The sequence below is a fragment of the Anomaloglossus baeobatrachus genome, chromosome 5 (genome assembly GCF_048569485.1).
Source record: "Anomaloglossus baeobatrachus isolate aAnoBae1 chromosome 5, aAnoBae1.hap1, whole genome shotgun sequence".
NCBI classification, from domain to species: Eukaryota; Metazoa; Chordata; class Amphibia; order Anura; family Aromobatidae; genus Anomaloglossus; species Anomaloglossus baeobatrachus.
Window position 1 is genome coordinate 44,610,948 of NC_134357.1, and position 16,064 is coordinate 44,627,011.

A 16,064-nucleotide genomic window follows, 5' to 3' on the forward strand; every position below is an offset into this window, starting at 1 on the left:
GAAAAAGTGGCAGTCGAGGTTTCGGTCCTTTCGAGGCTCGGGCAAGGCCCAATTCTCCTCGTCCAAAAGGACTCAGAAAGAACAAGGGAGCTCAGATTCCTGGCGGGCTCACTCACGCCCCAGGAAAGCAAATGGAGGAACCGCTTCCAAAGCGGCTACCTCATGACTTTCGGCCTCCTCCCTCCGCATCCTCGGTCGGTGGCAGGCTCTCCCGCTTTTGCGACATTTGGCTGTCACAGGTCAAAGACCGGTGGGTAACGGACATTCTGTCTCGCAGGTACAGAATCGAGTTCAGTTCTCGGCCTCCACTTCGGTTCTTCAGAACCTCCCCACACCCCAACCGAGCAGATGCCCTGCTGCAGGCGGTGGACTCTCTAAGAGCAGAAGGAGTCGTGATCCCTGTCCCCCCTCAGGAACGGGGGCGAGGATTTTACTCCAATCTCTTTGTGGTTCCAAAAAAGGACGGCTCCTTCCGTCCTGTTCTAGACCTAAAACTGCTCAACAAGCATGTGAACGCCAGGCGGTTCCGGATGGAATCCCTCCGCTCAGTCATTGCCTCAATGTCTCAAGGAGATTTCCTAGCATCAATAGACATCAAAGATGCTTATCTCCACGTGCCGATTGCTACAGAGCACCAATGCTTTCTACGCTTCGTGATAGGAGACGACCATCTTCAGTTCGTAGCTCTGCCATTTGGTCTGGCGACAGCCCCTCGGGTGTTCACCAAGATCATGGCGGCAGTGGTAGCAGTCTTGCATTCTCACGGACACTCTGTGATCCCTTACTTGGACGATCTACTGGTCAAGGCACCCTCTCAAGAGGCATGCCAACTCAGCCTGAATGTTGCACTGGAGACTCTCCAGGCGTTCGGGTGGATCATCAACTTCCCAAAGTCAAATCTGTCACCGACCCAATCACTAACGTATCTTGGCATGGAGTTTCATACTCTCTCAGCGATAGTGAAGCTTCCGCTGGACAAGCAGCGGTCTCTACAGACTGGGGTGCAGGCTCTCCTTCAAAGTCAGCCGCACTCCTTAAGACGCCTCATGCACTTCCTCGGGAAGATGGTGGCGGCGATAGAGGCGGTTCCGTTTGCGCAGTTTCATCTGCGTCCACTTCAATGGGACATTCTCCGCCAATGGGACGGGAAGTCAACATCCCTGGACAGGAAAGTCTCCCTTTCCCAGACGGCCAAAGACTCTCTGCAGTGGTGGCTTCTTCCCACCTCATTATCACAGGGAAGATCCTTCCTACCACCGTCTTGGGCGGTGGTCACGACAGACGCGAGTCTGTCAGGGTGGGGAGCAGTCTTTCTCCACCACAGGGCTCAGGGTACGTGGTCTCAGCAGGAGTCCACCCTTCAGATCAATGTTCTGGAAATCAGAGCAGTGTATCTTGCCCTACTAGCCTTCCAGCAGTGGCTGGAAGGAAGGCAGATCCGAATTCAGTCGGACAACTCCACAGCGGTGGCATACATCAACCACCAAGGGGGGACACGCAGTCGGCAAGCCTTCCAGGAAGTCCGGCGGATTCTGATGTGGGTGGAAGCCACAGCCTTCACCATATCCGCAGTTCACATCCCCGGCGTAGAAAACTGGGAAGCAGACTTCCTCAGTCGCCAGGGCATGGACGCAGGGGAATGGTCCCTTCACCCAGACGTGTTTCAGGAAATCTGTCGCCGCTGGGGGGTGCCGGACGTCGACCTAATGGCGTCACGGCACAACAACAAGGTCCCAACCTTCATGGCACGGTCTCGCGATCAAAGAGCGCTGGCGGCAGACGCCCTAGTGCAAGATTGGTCGCAGTTCCGGCTCCCTTATGTGTTTCCACCTCTGGCACTCTTGCCCAGAGTGCTACGCAAGATCAGATCCGATTGCAGCCGCGTCATACTTGTCGCCCCAGACTGGCCGAGGAGGGCGTGGTATCCGGATCTGTGGCAGCTCACGGTCGGCCAACCGTAGGCACTCCCAGACCGACCAGACTTACTGTCCCAAGGGCCGTTTTTCCATCGGAATTCTGCGGCCCTGAACCTGACTGTGTGGCCATTGAGTCCTGGATCCTAACGTCTTCAGGATTGTCCCAAGGGGTCGTTGCCACCATGAGACAGGCTAGGAAGCCCACGTCCGCTAAGATCTACCACAGAACGTGGAGGATATTTTTATCCTGGTGCTCTGCTCAGGGAGTGTCTCCCTGGCCATTTGCATTGCCTACCTTTCTTTCTTTCCTGCAATCTGGGTTAGAAAAAGGTTTGTCGCTCGGCTCCCTTAAAGGTCAGGTCTCGGCGCTATCCGTCTTTTTTCAGAGGCGTTTGGCACGCCTTCCTAAGGTGCGCACGTTCCTACAGGGGGTTTGCCATATCGTACCCCCGTACAAGCGACCGTTAGATCCATGGGATCTGAACAGGGTACTAGTTGCCCTCCAGAAGCCGCCCTTCGAGCCTCTGAAGGAGGTTTCACTTTCTAGACTATCACAGAAAGTGGCTTTTCTGGTAGCGATCACATCTCTTCGGAGAGTGTCTGAGATGGCAGCACTATCATCCAAGGCTCCCTTCCTGGTCTTCCACCAGGACAAGGTTGTGCTGCGCCCTATTCAGGAGTTTCTCCCGAAGGTGGTATCCTCTTTTCATCTTAATCAGGATATCTCTTTGCCTTCGTTTTGTCCTCATGCAGTTCATCGGTATGAGAAGGATTTACATTTGTTAGATCTGGTGAGAGCACTCAGAATCTACATTTCCCGCACGGCGCCCTTGCGCCGTTCGGATGCACTCCTTGTCCTTGTCGCTGGTAAGCGCAAAGGGTCGCAGGCTTCTAAGGCCACCCTGGCTCGATGGATCAAAGAACCAATTCTTGAAGCCTACCGTTCTGCTGGGCTTCCGGTTCCATCAGGGCTGAAGGCCCATTCTACCAGAGCCGTGGGTGCATCCTGGGCATTACGACACCAGGCTACGGCTCAACAGGTGTGCCAGGCAGCTACCTGGTCGAGTCTGCACACTTTCACCAAACATTATCAGGTGCATACCTATGCTTCGGCGGACGCCAGCCTAGGTAGAAGAGTCCTGCAGGCGGCAGTTGCCTCCCCGTAGGGGAGGGCTGTCTTGCAGCTCTAACATGAGGTATTTCTTTACCCACCCAGGGACAGCTTTTGGACGTCCCAATCGTCTGGGTCTCCCAATAGAGCGCCGAAGAAGAAGGGAATTTTGTTACTTACCGTAAATTCCTTTTCTTCTAGCTCTTATTGGGAGACCCAGCACCCGCCCTGTTGTCCTTCGGGATTGTTGGTTTGTTTGCGGGTACACATGTTGTTCATGTTGAACGGTTTTCAGTTCTCCGATGTTACTCGGAGAGAATTTGTTTAAACCAGTTATTGGCTTTCCTCCTTCTTGCTTTTGCACTAAAACTGGTGAGCCAGTGATCCCACTGGGGGTGTATAGCCAGAAGGGGAGGGGCCTTACACTTTTTAGTGTAATTGCTTTGTGTGGCCTCCGGAGGCAGTGCTATACACCCAATCGTCTGGGTCTCCCAATAAGAGCTAGAAGAAAAGGAATTTACGGTAAGTAACAAAATTCCCTTCTTTGTTTACTTACCGTAAATTCTTTTTCTTATAGTTCCGTCATTGGAGACCCAGCACCCTCCCTATTGCCTGTTGGCAGGTTTCTTGTTCCGTGTGTCTTCACCGGCTGTTATTGTTGTAGACAGAGGTTCCGGTTCTTCCGGATTTTACTCTGTCTCTTCTTGTGGGTGGATGTCCTCCTTCAGCTTTTGCACTAAACTGGCTAGGACTAGCTAGCAGGGGGTGTATATGCTAGGAGGGAGGAGCTACACGTTTTGAGTGTAGTAACTTTGTGTGTCCTCCGGAGGCAGTAGCTATACACCCGTGGTCTGGGTCTCCCATGACGGAACTATAAGAAAAAGAATTTACGGTAAGTAAACAAAATTCTCTTTTTTCTGGGTCACGCCCACGGCTCCCTCCTCTCCTCAGGACGCCGGCAGCCATTCCTCTCAGCTCTGCTAACGCTGGAGAGGAGAGACAAGCTCAGGGAGACCCAGGCAGGATTTCTGGTGCCCACACAACCGCTTTGCGCAGGCGGTAAGCAGCACCTGTGGTGCTGGCCCCACTAGTGCAGAAGTGTACTTATAGATTATATGATTATAGACTATACTTTACACTGTATGGTGCACTGTTGATTTTTGTCTATATACCCTCCTGTATTGCTCAGAGGAGACAACAGCATGTCGTCCACAAATAGCAAGGGTGCCAAAGCACAGACTTACTATGCTGCCTGTGCAGCATGTACGGCTATACTGCCGGCAGGTTCCACTGACCCTCAGGAGAACCACCTGTTAACACTGTCCAGGTGACAGGGACGGAGTTTGCAGTTTTTACTGAAAGACTTTCTGAGACTATGGCTAAGATATTAGAAGCCTTGCAGTCCAGGCCGGCATCTCAAGCCAGGGGCACTGTGGAATCATTGCCCCCTGGTCCCCCTCAGTTGGAACAGCAATGTCCTCCCGGGGTGTCTCATGGATCCCAGGGTGAGGTCTCTGACACGGACCGCAGCCCCAGACCGATTAAGCGAGCTCGCTATGATATCCCCTCGACATCATCACAATGTTCAGGGTCTCAGCGAGAGGACTCTCTGTATGATGAAGCGGAGGTAGCTGATCAGGATTCTGATCCTGAAGCCGCTCTCAACCTTGATACTCCTGATGGGGACGCCATAGTGAATGATCTTATTGCGTCCATCAATGAAATGTTGGATATTTCTCCCTCAGCTCCTCCAGTGGAGGAGTCAGCCTCTCAGCAGGAGAAATTCCGTTTCAGGTTTCCCAAGCGTACAGAGTATGTTTCTGGACCACTCTGACTTCAGAGAGGCAGTCCAGAAACACCGAGCTTGTCCAGATAAGCGTTTTTCCAAGCGCCTTAAGGATACACGTTACCCTTTCCCCCCTGACGTGGTCAAGGGCTGGACTCAGTGTCCCAAGGTGGATCCTCCAATCTCCAGACTTGCGGCTAGATCCATAGTTGCAGTGGAAGATGGAGCTTCACTCAAGGATGCCACTGACAGACAGATGGAGCTCTGGATGAAATCCATCTATGAAGCTATCGGCGTGTCTTTTGCTCCAGCATTCGCAGCCGTATGGGCACTCCAAGCTATCTCAGCTGGTCAGGCGCAAATTGACGCACTCACACGTACGTCTGCGCCGCAGGTGGCGTCCATAACCTCTCAAACGTCGGCATTTGCGTCCTACGCTATTAATGCTGTCCTGGACTCTGCGAGCCGTACGGCGGTTGCAGCCGACAATTCGGTGGCAATACGCAGGGCCTTGTGGCTGCGGGAATGGAAGGCAGATTCGGCTTCCAAAAAGTGCTTAACTGGATTGCCATTTTCTGGCGACCGTTTGTTTGGTGAGAGATTGGATGAAATCATCAAACAATCCAAGGGAAAGGAAACATCCTTACCCCAGGTCAAACCAAAAACACCCCAACAGAGGAGGGGACAGTCGAGGTTTCGGTCCTTTCGGGGTGCGGGCAGGTCCCAATTCTCCTCGTCCAAAAGGCCTCAGAAGGATCAGAGGAACTCCGACGCATGGCGGTCTAAATCACGCCCTAAAAAGACCGCCGGAGGTGCCGCTACTAAGGCGGCTTCCTCATGACTTACGGCCTCCTCACACCGCATCCTCGGTCGGTGGCAGGCTCTCCCGCTTTTGCGACACCTGGCTGCCACAAGTAAAAGACCGTTGGGTGAGAGACATTTTGTCTCACGGTTACAGGATAGAGTTCAGCTCTCGTCCTCCGACTCGATTCTTCAGAACATCTCCGCCTCCCGAGCGAGCCGAGGCTCTTCTGCAGGCGGTGGGCATTCTGAAGGCAGAAGGAGTGGTGGTCCCGGTTCCTCTTCAGCAACAGGGTCACGGTTTCTACTCCAACCTGTTTGTGGTTCCAAAGAAGGACGGGTCCTTCCGTCCTGTTTTGGACCTAAAACTGCTCAACAAACACGTAAGGACCAGGCGGTTCCGGATGGAATCCCTCCGCTCCGTCATCGCCTCAATGTCCCAAGGAGATTTCCTAACATCGATCGATATCAAGGATGCTTATCTCCACGTACCAATTGCTCCAGAGCATCAGCGCTTCTTGCGCTTCGCCATAGGAGACGAACACCTTCAGTTCGCGGCACTGCCGTTCGGCCTGGCGACAGCCCCAAGGGTTTTCACCAAGGTCATGGCTACAGTAGTTGCGGTCCTCCACTCTCAGGGTCACTCAGTGATACCTTACTTAGACGATCTGCTGGTCAAGGCACCCTCTCAAGAGGCATGCCAACACAGCCTCAACGTTACTCTGGAGATTCTCCAGAGTTTCGGGTGGATCATCAATTTTCCAAAGTCAAATCTGACACCGGTCCAATCGCTGACATATCTTGGCATGGAGTTTCATACTCTTCCAGCGATAGTGAAGCTTCCGCTGGACAAACAGCGTTCACTACAGACAGGGGTGCAATCTCTCCTTCAAGGTCGGTCACACCCCTTGAGGCGCCTCATGCACTTCCTGGGGAAGATGGTGGCAGCAATGGAAGCAGTCCCTTTCGCGCAGTTTCACCTGCGTCCACTTCAATGGGACATCCTACGCAAGTGGGACAGGATGCCGACGTCCCTAGACAGGAACGTCTCCCTCTCTCAGGCAACCAAAGCTTCCCTTCGGTGGTGGCTTCTTCCCACCTCATTATCGAAGGGGAAATCCTTCCTACCCCCATCCTGGGCGGTGGTCACGACGGACGCGAGTCTGTCAGGGTGGGGAGCAGTTTTTCTCCACCACAGGGCTCAGGGTACGTGGACTCAGCAAGAGTCCTCACTTCAGATCAATGTTCTGGAGATCAGGGCAGTGTATCTTGCCCTAAAAGCGTTCCAGCAGTGGCTGGAAGGCAAGCAGATCCGAATTCAGTCGGACAACTCCACAGCGGTGGCTTACATCAACCACCAAGGTGGGACACGCAGTCGGCAAGCCTTCCAAGAAGTCCGGCGGATTCTGCTGTGGGTGGAAGCCACAGCATCCACCATATCCGCAGTTCACATCCCGGGCGTAGAAAACTGGGAAGCAGACTTTCTCAGTCGCCAGGGCATGGACGCAGGGGAATGGTCCCTTCACCCGGACGTGTTTCAGGAGATCTGTTGCCGCTGGGGGATGCCGGACGTCGACCTAATGGCGTCACGGCACAACAACAAGGTCCCAACATTCATGGCTCGATCTCAAGATCACAGAGCTCTGGCGGCAGACGCCTTAGTTCAGGATTGGTCGCAGTTTCGGCTTCCTTATGTGTTTCCTCCTCTGGCACTGTTGCCCAGAGTGTTACGCAAGATCAGGGCCGACTGCCGCCGCGTCATCCTCGTCGCTCCAGACTGGCCGAGGAGGTCGTGGTACCCGGATCTGTGGCATCTCACGGTCGGCCAACCGTGGCACTGCCAGACCGACCAGATTTGCTGTCTCAAGGGCCGTTTTTCCATCTGAATTCTGCGGCCCTCAACCTGACTGTGTGGCCATTGAGTCCTGGATCCTAGCGTCTTCAGGATTATCTCAAGAGGTCATTGCCACTATGAGACAGGCTAGGAAACCAGCGTCCGCCAAGATGTACCACAGGACGTGGAAAATATTCCTGTCGTGGTGCTCCGCTCAGGGTTTTTCTCCCTGGCCATTTACCTTGCCCACTTTTCTGTCCTTCCTTCAATCCGGATTGGAAAAGGGTTTGTCGCTCGGCTCCCTTAAGGGACAAGTCTCTGCGCTCTGTGTTTTTTCAGAAGCGCCTAGCCAGACTTCCACAGGTACGCACGTTCCTGCAGGGGGTTTGTCACATCGTCCCTCCTTACAAGCGTCCGTTAGAACCCTGGGATCTGAACAGGGTGCTGATGGTTCTTCAGAAACCACCGTTCGAGCCAATGAGGGATATTTCTCTCGCACGCCTTTCGCAGAAAGTGGTTTTCCTAGTAGCAGTCACTTCACTTCGGAGAGTGTCTGAGCTAGCAGCGTTGTCGTGCAAAGCCCCTTTCCTGGTGTTTCACCAGGACAAGGTGGTTCTGCGTCCGGTTCCGGAATTTCTCCCTAAGGTGGTATCCCCCTTTCATCTCAATCAGGATATCTCCTTACCCTCTTTTTGTCCTCATCCAGTTCACCAATGTGAAAAGGATTTGCACTTGTTAGATCTGGTGAGAGCACTCAGACTCTACATTTCTCGTACGGCGCCCCTGCGCCGCTCGGATGCACTCTTTGTCCTTGTCGCTGGCCAGCGTAAAGGGACACAAGCTTCCAAGTCCACCCTGGCTCGGTGGATCAAGGAACCAATTCTCGAAGCTTACCGTTCCTCGGGGCTTCCGGTTCCCTCAGGACTGAAGGCCCATTCTACCAGGGCCGTGGGAGCGTCCTGGGCCTTGCGACACCAGGCTACGGCTCAGCAGGTGTGTCAGGCAGCTACCTGGTCGAGCCTGCACACTTTCACGAAACACTATCAGGTGCATACCTATGCTTCGGCAGATGCCAGCCTAGGTAGGCGAGTCCTTCAGGCGGCAGTTGCCCACCTGTAGGACGGAGCCGTTACGGCTCTATTATGAGGTATTATTTACCCACCCAGGGACTGCTTTTGGACGTCCCAATTGTCTGGGTCTCCCAATAAGGAGCGACAAAGAAGAAGGGAATTTTGTTTACTTACCGTAAATTCCTTTTCTTCTAGCTCCAATTGGGAGACCCAGCACCCGCCCCTGTTTTTGTATACACATGTTGTTCATGTTAAATGGTTTCAGTTCTCCGATATTCCTTCGGATTGAATTTACTTTAAACCAGTTTATAATTTTTTCCTCCTTCGGGCTTTTGCACCAAAACTGATGAGCCCGTGGCAGCACGGGGGGTGTATAGGCTGAAGGGGAGGGGCTTTACACTTTTAGTGTAATACTTTGTGTGGCCTCCGGAGGCATAGCTATACACCCAATTGTCTGGGTCTCCCAATTGGAGCTAGAAGAAAAGGAATTTACGGTAAGTAAACAAAATTCCCTTCTTTTTTTTCATAGATCAGGCACGTCTGAATGCAGTGAAAACCAATAATGTGTACAGTGGAACCTTGGATTCTGGGCATAATTGGTTCCGGGAGTGCGCTCTTAAACCAAGTTACTCTTATATCAAAGCAAATTTTCCCATAGGAAATAATTGAAATGCAGACAATTCGTTCCACAGCCCAAAAATATTTGCTGTATTTATACAAACTTATTACAGAAATACAATATAATGTCCTGTATTCATATATAATTATTACAGTACACTAATACAAAGTACTGTACAGTAAAAAACATAAAAACAAATTAAACTGCATGTTAGCTTCCAATAAATGTGCGGGAGGTAGAGTATAAGCAATGTTCTGTACTGATTAGCACAAAGAAAGTACAATACTATATCCACAAATGCAAATTGATAGACATGCTATATAGTATATATTGTACAATGTATACTGTATACAGTACACATGTACAGAAAGTTACCTCCAAGCAAGTCAGAGTGCGGTGAAAGGACAGAACCAGACGTGTACACGATATTTGTTGTTGCAAAGCCTTGCTCTAAAACCAAGTTAGGCTGCTTTCACACTACGTTTTTTTTAACATGCATCATGAACGGGTTTTTTAACGCAAAAACGGATCCAGTGCAAATGCGGTTTCATTTCAATGCATTTGCAATGGACTCGCGTCAACATGCGTTTGCGTGCGTTATAGTGAGGATCCAGCGACTTACAGGTTTTTAACTTTTTTTCAAAAATGCTACTTGTAGCGTTTTTGAGCTGCATCCAAATACTGCAAATCGCTGGATCCTGACTAAACAGCATGCAAACGCATGGGAACGCTGGCATGCTGATAGACAGGATCCTGCTTGCACTACTGAGCATGCCCAGAAACCAGCCTGTCGTGATCAGTCTCTCCCCCCTCCCTCTCTCTCTCCCTCTCTCTCTCCCTCTCTCTCTCCCTCTCTCTCTCCCTCTCTCTCTCCCTCTCTCTCTCCCTCTCTCTCTCCCTCTCTCTCTCCCTCTCTCTCTCCCTCTCTCTCTCCCTCTCTCTCTCCCTCTCTCTCTCCCTCTCTCTCTCCCTCTCTCCCTCCCTCTCTCCCTCCCTCTCTCCCTCCCTCTCTCCCTCCCTCTCTCCCTCCCTCTCTCCCTCCCTCTCTCCCTCCCTCTCTCCCTCCCTCTCTCCCTCCCTCTCTCCCTCCCTCTCTCCCTCCCTCTCTCCCTCCCTCTCTGCCTCTCCCTCCCTCTCCTCTCTCTCTCCCCCGCCTGAGAGCGGCGAACGCTTGTAACCAAGGTAAATATCGGCTAACCAAGCAAGGCGCTTCTTAGTTACCCGATGTTTACCTTGGTTACGTGTGCAGGGAGCAGGCTCCTAGCAGCTGCAGACGCTCGTAACCAAGGTAAATATCGGCTATTCAAGCAAAGCACTTCACGTAGTTACCCGATGTTTACCTTGGTTACGAGCCTCCGCAGCTGTCAGATGCCGGCTCCCAGTCTCACGTTCAGTTCCCCTCAGTCCCGATGACATGACTCCAATGCCCGCCCATAAACGTCAAGTGACAGGATCCTGCAAAATAACACATGCGTTTTTCTCTGCAAAAAACAGGATCCGCTTTTGCAGCAAAAAAACGTTCATGACGTATGTTAAAAAATCGTAGTGTGAGAGCAGCCTTACAAATTTTGTAAAAAGCTTTGCTTGTCTTGCGAAACGCTCTCAAACCAAGTTACTCTTAATCCAAGGTTCCACTGTATTCTTTGTTTTATTTTCAATGGGGTAAAAGGGAGGTGATTTGAACTTTTTCTTTTTTTTTTTAACTTGCATTTGCTGTAAGTATTTCTACATGTACGGTACAGAGCCTGCGACTTAACTGTTAACCCTTTCTTCCTTCTAGGAGAGCCTGAGTTTTCTCAATTGCCGCCTGAAGGCACAGATGAGAAGACTGGCAAATCAACAAAGAGAACCGTCCGCCAGAATGTGAAGTCCTCAACGCCGAGTGCAGAGGAGCGGCTACAAGCACCTGAACCAGAGATCGTAGCTCCTGTGGCTGAAAAGACCCAGCGACCGGCTCCAAGAGGAAGAGGAAAAGCGCAAAAAGAACCTGCACCTCCTGAAGGTATCTGCTAGTATATCAAATAAAGCAGGGAAAGGGGCAAATTTCCAAAGAAGTTATCCAGGCAACAATAGTACCCCTTTAAGGGAACCTGTCAGGTGTAATATGCACCCAGAACTGCTCGTGGTTGCCTAACTGTCTCTGTATACACTGCCATAGATACAGATATGTTTATGCTAATGAGGCGAGGGACTAGTCCCAAGGGCGTTACTTCCCCCAACTAGCCGACCTCTTATGTTAGTATGATAACAGGGGGGTGCTAACATGCTATTCTATGCAGCATCACCAGTGGTGATGAGCGTACTTGTGTCCGCAGTGAACTCTTGAGCTGAATGTCCCGTTACTTACGATCATGTTCACTAGACCTGTCTGAAGCTGGGACACGTACACCCGTCTTCATACTGCGCATGACCAGAAGTGTGGGACATTTAGATCAGCGTTCACCGCGGACACATGTACGCTCATCACCGCTGCTGATGCTGCATTGAATAGCATGTTAGCACGCTCCTGCGGGCGTACTAACATGACAAGAGTGTGGCTAGTCGGGGGAAGTGACAACCTCAAGACTAGTCCCTGGCCTCATTAGCATATAATTAAACTATCTTTAGAAATACTTTTTCTATAGATCTCTTTATCTATGCTAGTGTATACAGGGACGGTTGGGCAGGAATTAGCAATATGCACCCAGAACTGCTCGTGCTACTGGCTGCATATTGCACCTGACAGGTTCACTTCAATAATATGTAATTAAGTATATGGAGTAATGTCTTCTCTACTAACCGTGTCTATAGCCCTTCTTAATTTACTAAATACAGTGGAACCTTGGATTACAAGCATAAGTCGTTCCAGGAGTGTGTTGTTAAACCACGTTAGGGCAGCGTCACACGGTACGATCTATTGCACGAGTGATTGTAACCACTCCCGTCGCTTGTGCGTCACGGGCAATTTGTTGCCCGTGTCGCACAAAGTCGTTAACCCCCGTCACCCCCGTCACTTACCTTCCGAACGACCTCACTGTGGGCGGCGAACATCCTCTTCCTGAAGGGGGTGGGACGTTTGGCGTTACAGCGACGTCACACAGCGGCCGCCCAATAGAAGCGGAGGGGCGGAGATGAGCGGGACGTAAACATCCCGCCCACCTCCTTCCTTCCGCATTGCCGGCGACTGCAAGTAAGCTGTGTTCATCGTTTCCGGGGTGTCACACGGAGCGATGTGTGCTGCCACGGGAACGACGAACAACCGGCACGCAGAAGGAGGAACAACTTTTTGAAAATGAGCGACGTGTCAACGAGCAACGATAAGGTGAGTATTTTTGCTCGTTCATAGTAGTTCGGAGGTGCCACACGCTACGATATCTCCAACGATGCCGGATGTGCGTCACGGAATCTGTGACCCCGACGACATATCGCCCGATATATCGTACCGTGTGACGCCGCCTTTACTCTTATATCAAAGCGAATTTTCCCATAGGAAATAATTGAAACACAGACAATTCCACAACCCAAAAATATTTACTGTATTTATACAAACTAGTAACACAAAATGTCCTGTATTCCTATAAAATTATTACAGTGCTCTAATACAAAGTACTGTACAGTACAGGAAAAAACGTGAAACAAATTAAACTGCACATTAGCTTACAATAGAATTGCTGGTGTATGCGAGGTACACTACAAGCAATGTGCTGTACTGGTTGGTGGAAAGTGAGTACAATACTGTATCCACAAATGCAAATTGATAGACATGCTATATAGTATATACTGTACTTTGCAATGGTGTACTGTATACAGTAAACATTACATATGGACAGAAAGTTACCTCCAGAGCGGGTCAGAGTGCGGTGAAAGGATGGAACCGGAAGTGTGTGCGGTGAGTATTTGCTCTTATTGCAAAGCATTGCTCTTAAACCAAGTTACACATTTGTAAAAAGCTTTGCTTGTCTTGCAAAACGCTCTCAAACCAAGTTACTCTTAATCCAAGGTTCCACTGTACTGTTTTGGGAGTCTGAGATGACGTATTGCTCATTTTAAGCCACGCTGGCTATTCTGAGGGCAGGGGGAGTTTCTCAGACCACCAATGTGTCACACAGTGGACTGTCACATGCCAAGTCTTTGGAGGGGGGCAGAAGTCAGGCACCAGGTAATACTCCATATGCACCATCACATATCAACGTTTTGTTCCTGATCTATAGGGTCTCTTTAATTTGCATTTCAATATAATTCCATGTGCAGGAGAGCTCATAAGGGTTTTTACTAAATGTTTTGCAGATTGCAGCACAGACCAGTCATTCACTGCTGGAGGCTGCACATGTCAGCGTCCTGCTGTGCTAGCTCCCCCTGCTGGAAACATGGCAGAATGCTTTGCCTTGTGCTTAGATTTTTTTCGGCACAGACTACGGCTGGTCTATGCTGCTATTTTAGAAGCAAAATTTGCAGTTTATTTTAGAAAAAAAACATTATCCACCTTCTTGCAGTATAATGGTTACTCTATATAATGGAGGATGCACTTTTTTGTGAATGTTTTTCAGCTCTTTATCCACCACCATTATGAACCGCTGCTTCATTGCAATACCAATAGTTTATTTTTTTTTTTTTTGCTTCTTCATTTCAGTAGATTCAAGCTTGGAGCATGAACAAGCAGAAAAGTTACCCGTTCAGACTTCCCCCGTGAGCAGAAGAGGTGGAAGACGAAAGAACACAGAAGAACCTGCCGGTGAGTTCAGGGCACTACAAATTCTAAATTGCGGTTAGAAAATGTTATTGCATTGGCTAAAAGTAATTTTTATATTTCTTATTGCAGCTCCTGAGCCAGAAGTTACCAAACCTAAGACCTCTAAGCAGGAAACAAAAAGCCAGGGTCGGTCGAAGGCCAAGACTATCACAGAAGTAGTGAAGGAAAGCTCGCATTTACCAGAGGAGCCCAATAAGAGCCCAGAGCCCAAGTCTCCAAAAAGATCAGCTGCTCAAGCAAAGGGCTCGGTGACCGAACCGCCTGTTGAAAGTCAACCTAAGACTCTGCGCGGACGGTCAACCAAGAGAAAAGACCACTCTCCTGAGGCCGGTTTGGAAACGGTGGTACCTGAAACTGAGGTCCCTCAGAAGAAGGCAGCGCCTGCGAGAGGAAGATCTAGAGCCGCAAGAGATGTTAGTAATGCATCTGATGACAAGACAACGGGATCGAGTGTTCCACCAACCAAACCGCAAAGAGGTTCTAGAAGAAATCCGATTGTAGATGACGTCACCAACGCTGCTCATGAGGAGCAAACCGAACCTGTCTCGTCAGACATTACAGAATCTTCCACAAGGGGCTCACGGGGTAGAAAGGCAGCAGACAATAGTGAACCCCGCCCAGCACCTGAAGTAAAGGGTAGGAAGAACGTAAGAGGTAAAACTGTGCAAAATGTAGAAGAACAGGCCGACCCTAGATCGAAAGCAAAATCTGTACAATGGCACCCTCTGCTGGCCACTGACCTTCAGAGCAGAGCCGACGAAGAAAATGCTCAGGAGTCCAACGTGGCATCTACCCGAGGTGGAAGGTCCAAAGGAAAGGCCAAACCTGATGCATCAGAGCTACAAGTTCCTGCAAAAAGATCTCGCAGAGGAAACACTCAGGAAGCGGAGGAGACTCCAGCAGAACCCAGCCCCGAAATTCTGATAGTATCGGAGACTGCACCTCGTAAGAGAGGAAGGAAAGCCAAAGTGCAGGAGGAAATCGCAGAAGTAAAATCTTCAGATTCTGCTCAAGTCAAAAGTCCGCAACGGGGGAGACGAGGAGCATCTAAGGGAGATGCTGAGAATAATGACTATCCTAAGGTCGAACCGTCCATTTCAAGAAGACAGAGGGGAGCAGTGGCTAGTAAGACAGCTGCTGAAGAAGAAAGGGCTCAGTCCCCTGTTAAGGCAAAGAGCCAGAAGGGGGAATCTAGTAAAAATGCTGATGAAAAGTCCCCAAAGTCTACACGGGGAGTAAAAAGGAAACTGCCGAACACTGAAGCAAATATTCCCCCTCCTGAGCAAAAGAAAGCACTTTCCCAAGCAAGCGAATCCGTCCTAGTGGAAACAGAAAATATTCTTCCTGATCGTGGTAGGAGAAATCAAAGAAATGCCAAAACACAGAAGAGTGTAGTACAAGAGGCGCGGCATGAAAAGCCAGCGGTGACCTCCGGATCACCAGCAAAGAGGAGGAAAACAGGTGAGCACTGGGTGACTGGCTCAATGTCCCTCCTCTACATCTGATGATGGATTACTCAATCAGTGGCACTAGTTATCCTCCCTATTAGGCCTCCTCCACATGTCAGTGATTCTGGTACGTATGTGCTAGTTTTTATACATACCAGAATCACGGACATACGCAGACCCATTATAATCAATGGGTCTGCGCACACATCAGTGATATTTCACAGACCGTGTCTCGGTGCGGCGTACACGTGTGTGTGTGTGTGTGTGTGTGTGTGTGTGTGTGTGTGTGTGCTCCACACTGAGACATGTTCGTTTTTTTTTTTCTGGCATTGCTGATGTCCTACAGACCACACAGTGGTGTGATCCATGAAACACGTACCAGAAAAACATGGACACTGCACATGGAGAACTCATGTGTGCCGTGATTCACGGCACATGGAGGGACATATGCGTTTTTAACATGTCAGTAAAAAAGTCTGTTTTTCACGGACGTGTGAAAGAGGCCTCAACGAGGGATAACGGTTGTCTATATTTTTTTTTTTTGTGCATCTGATCAAATGTGATACAAAGGAGAAACTGGAGCAAAAATGCTGAATTAATAATCAAAATGTATTCATTTGAAGTCAAAATGCCATACAAAATGTCACATTATTATTAAACATGACAGAAGAGGATGGGGGACATAATGTGTGACAAAACAGTTGCCGGGAACGGACAGACAGGAAAAATGCTGTAAGTGTGAGAGCTCAT

General features: G+C 50.0%; 1 protein-coding gene across 3 annotated transcripts in view; it reads left to right on the forward strand.

Moving 5' to 3' along the window:
- The window catches only part of MKI67 (marker of proliferation Ki-67), a 290,198-nt gene that overhangs the window by 262,848 nt on the left and 11,286 nt on the right, over nucleotides 1–16,064 (forward strand). For 2 of the 3 annotated variants that reach the window (XM_075348448.1, XM_075348450.1), the window contains 3 exons: nucleotides 10,918–11,139; nucleotides 13,747–13,848; nucleotides 13,936–15,327. In XM_075348448.1, coding sequence (XP_075204563.1) covers nucleotides 10,918–11,139; nucleotides 13,747–13,848; nucleotides 13,936–15,327 — 1,716 coding nt within the window. The remainder of the gene's footprint in view (nucleotides 1–10,917; nucleotides 11,140–13,746; nucleotides 13,849–13,935; nucleotides 15,328–16,064) is intronic. The other variant, XM_075348449.1, reaches the window with a different exon arrangement.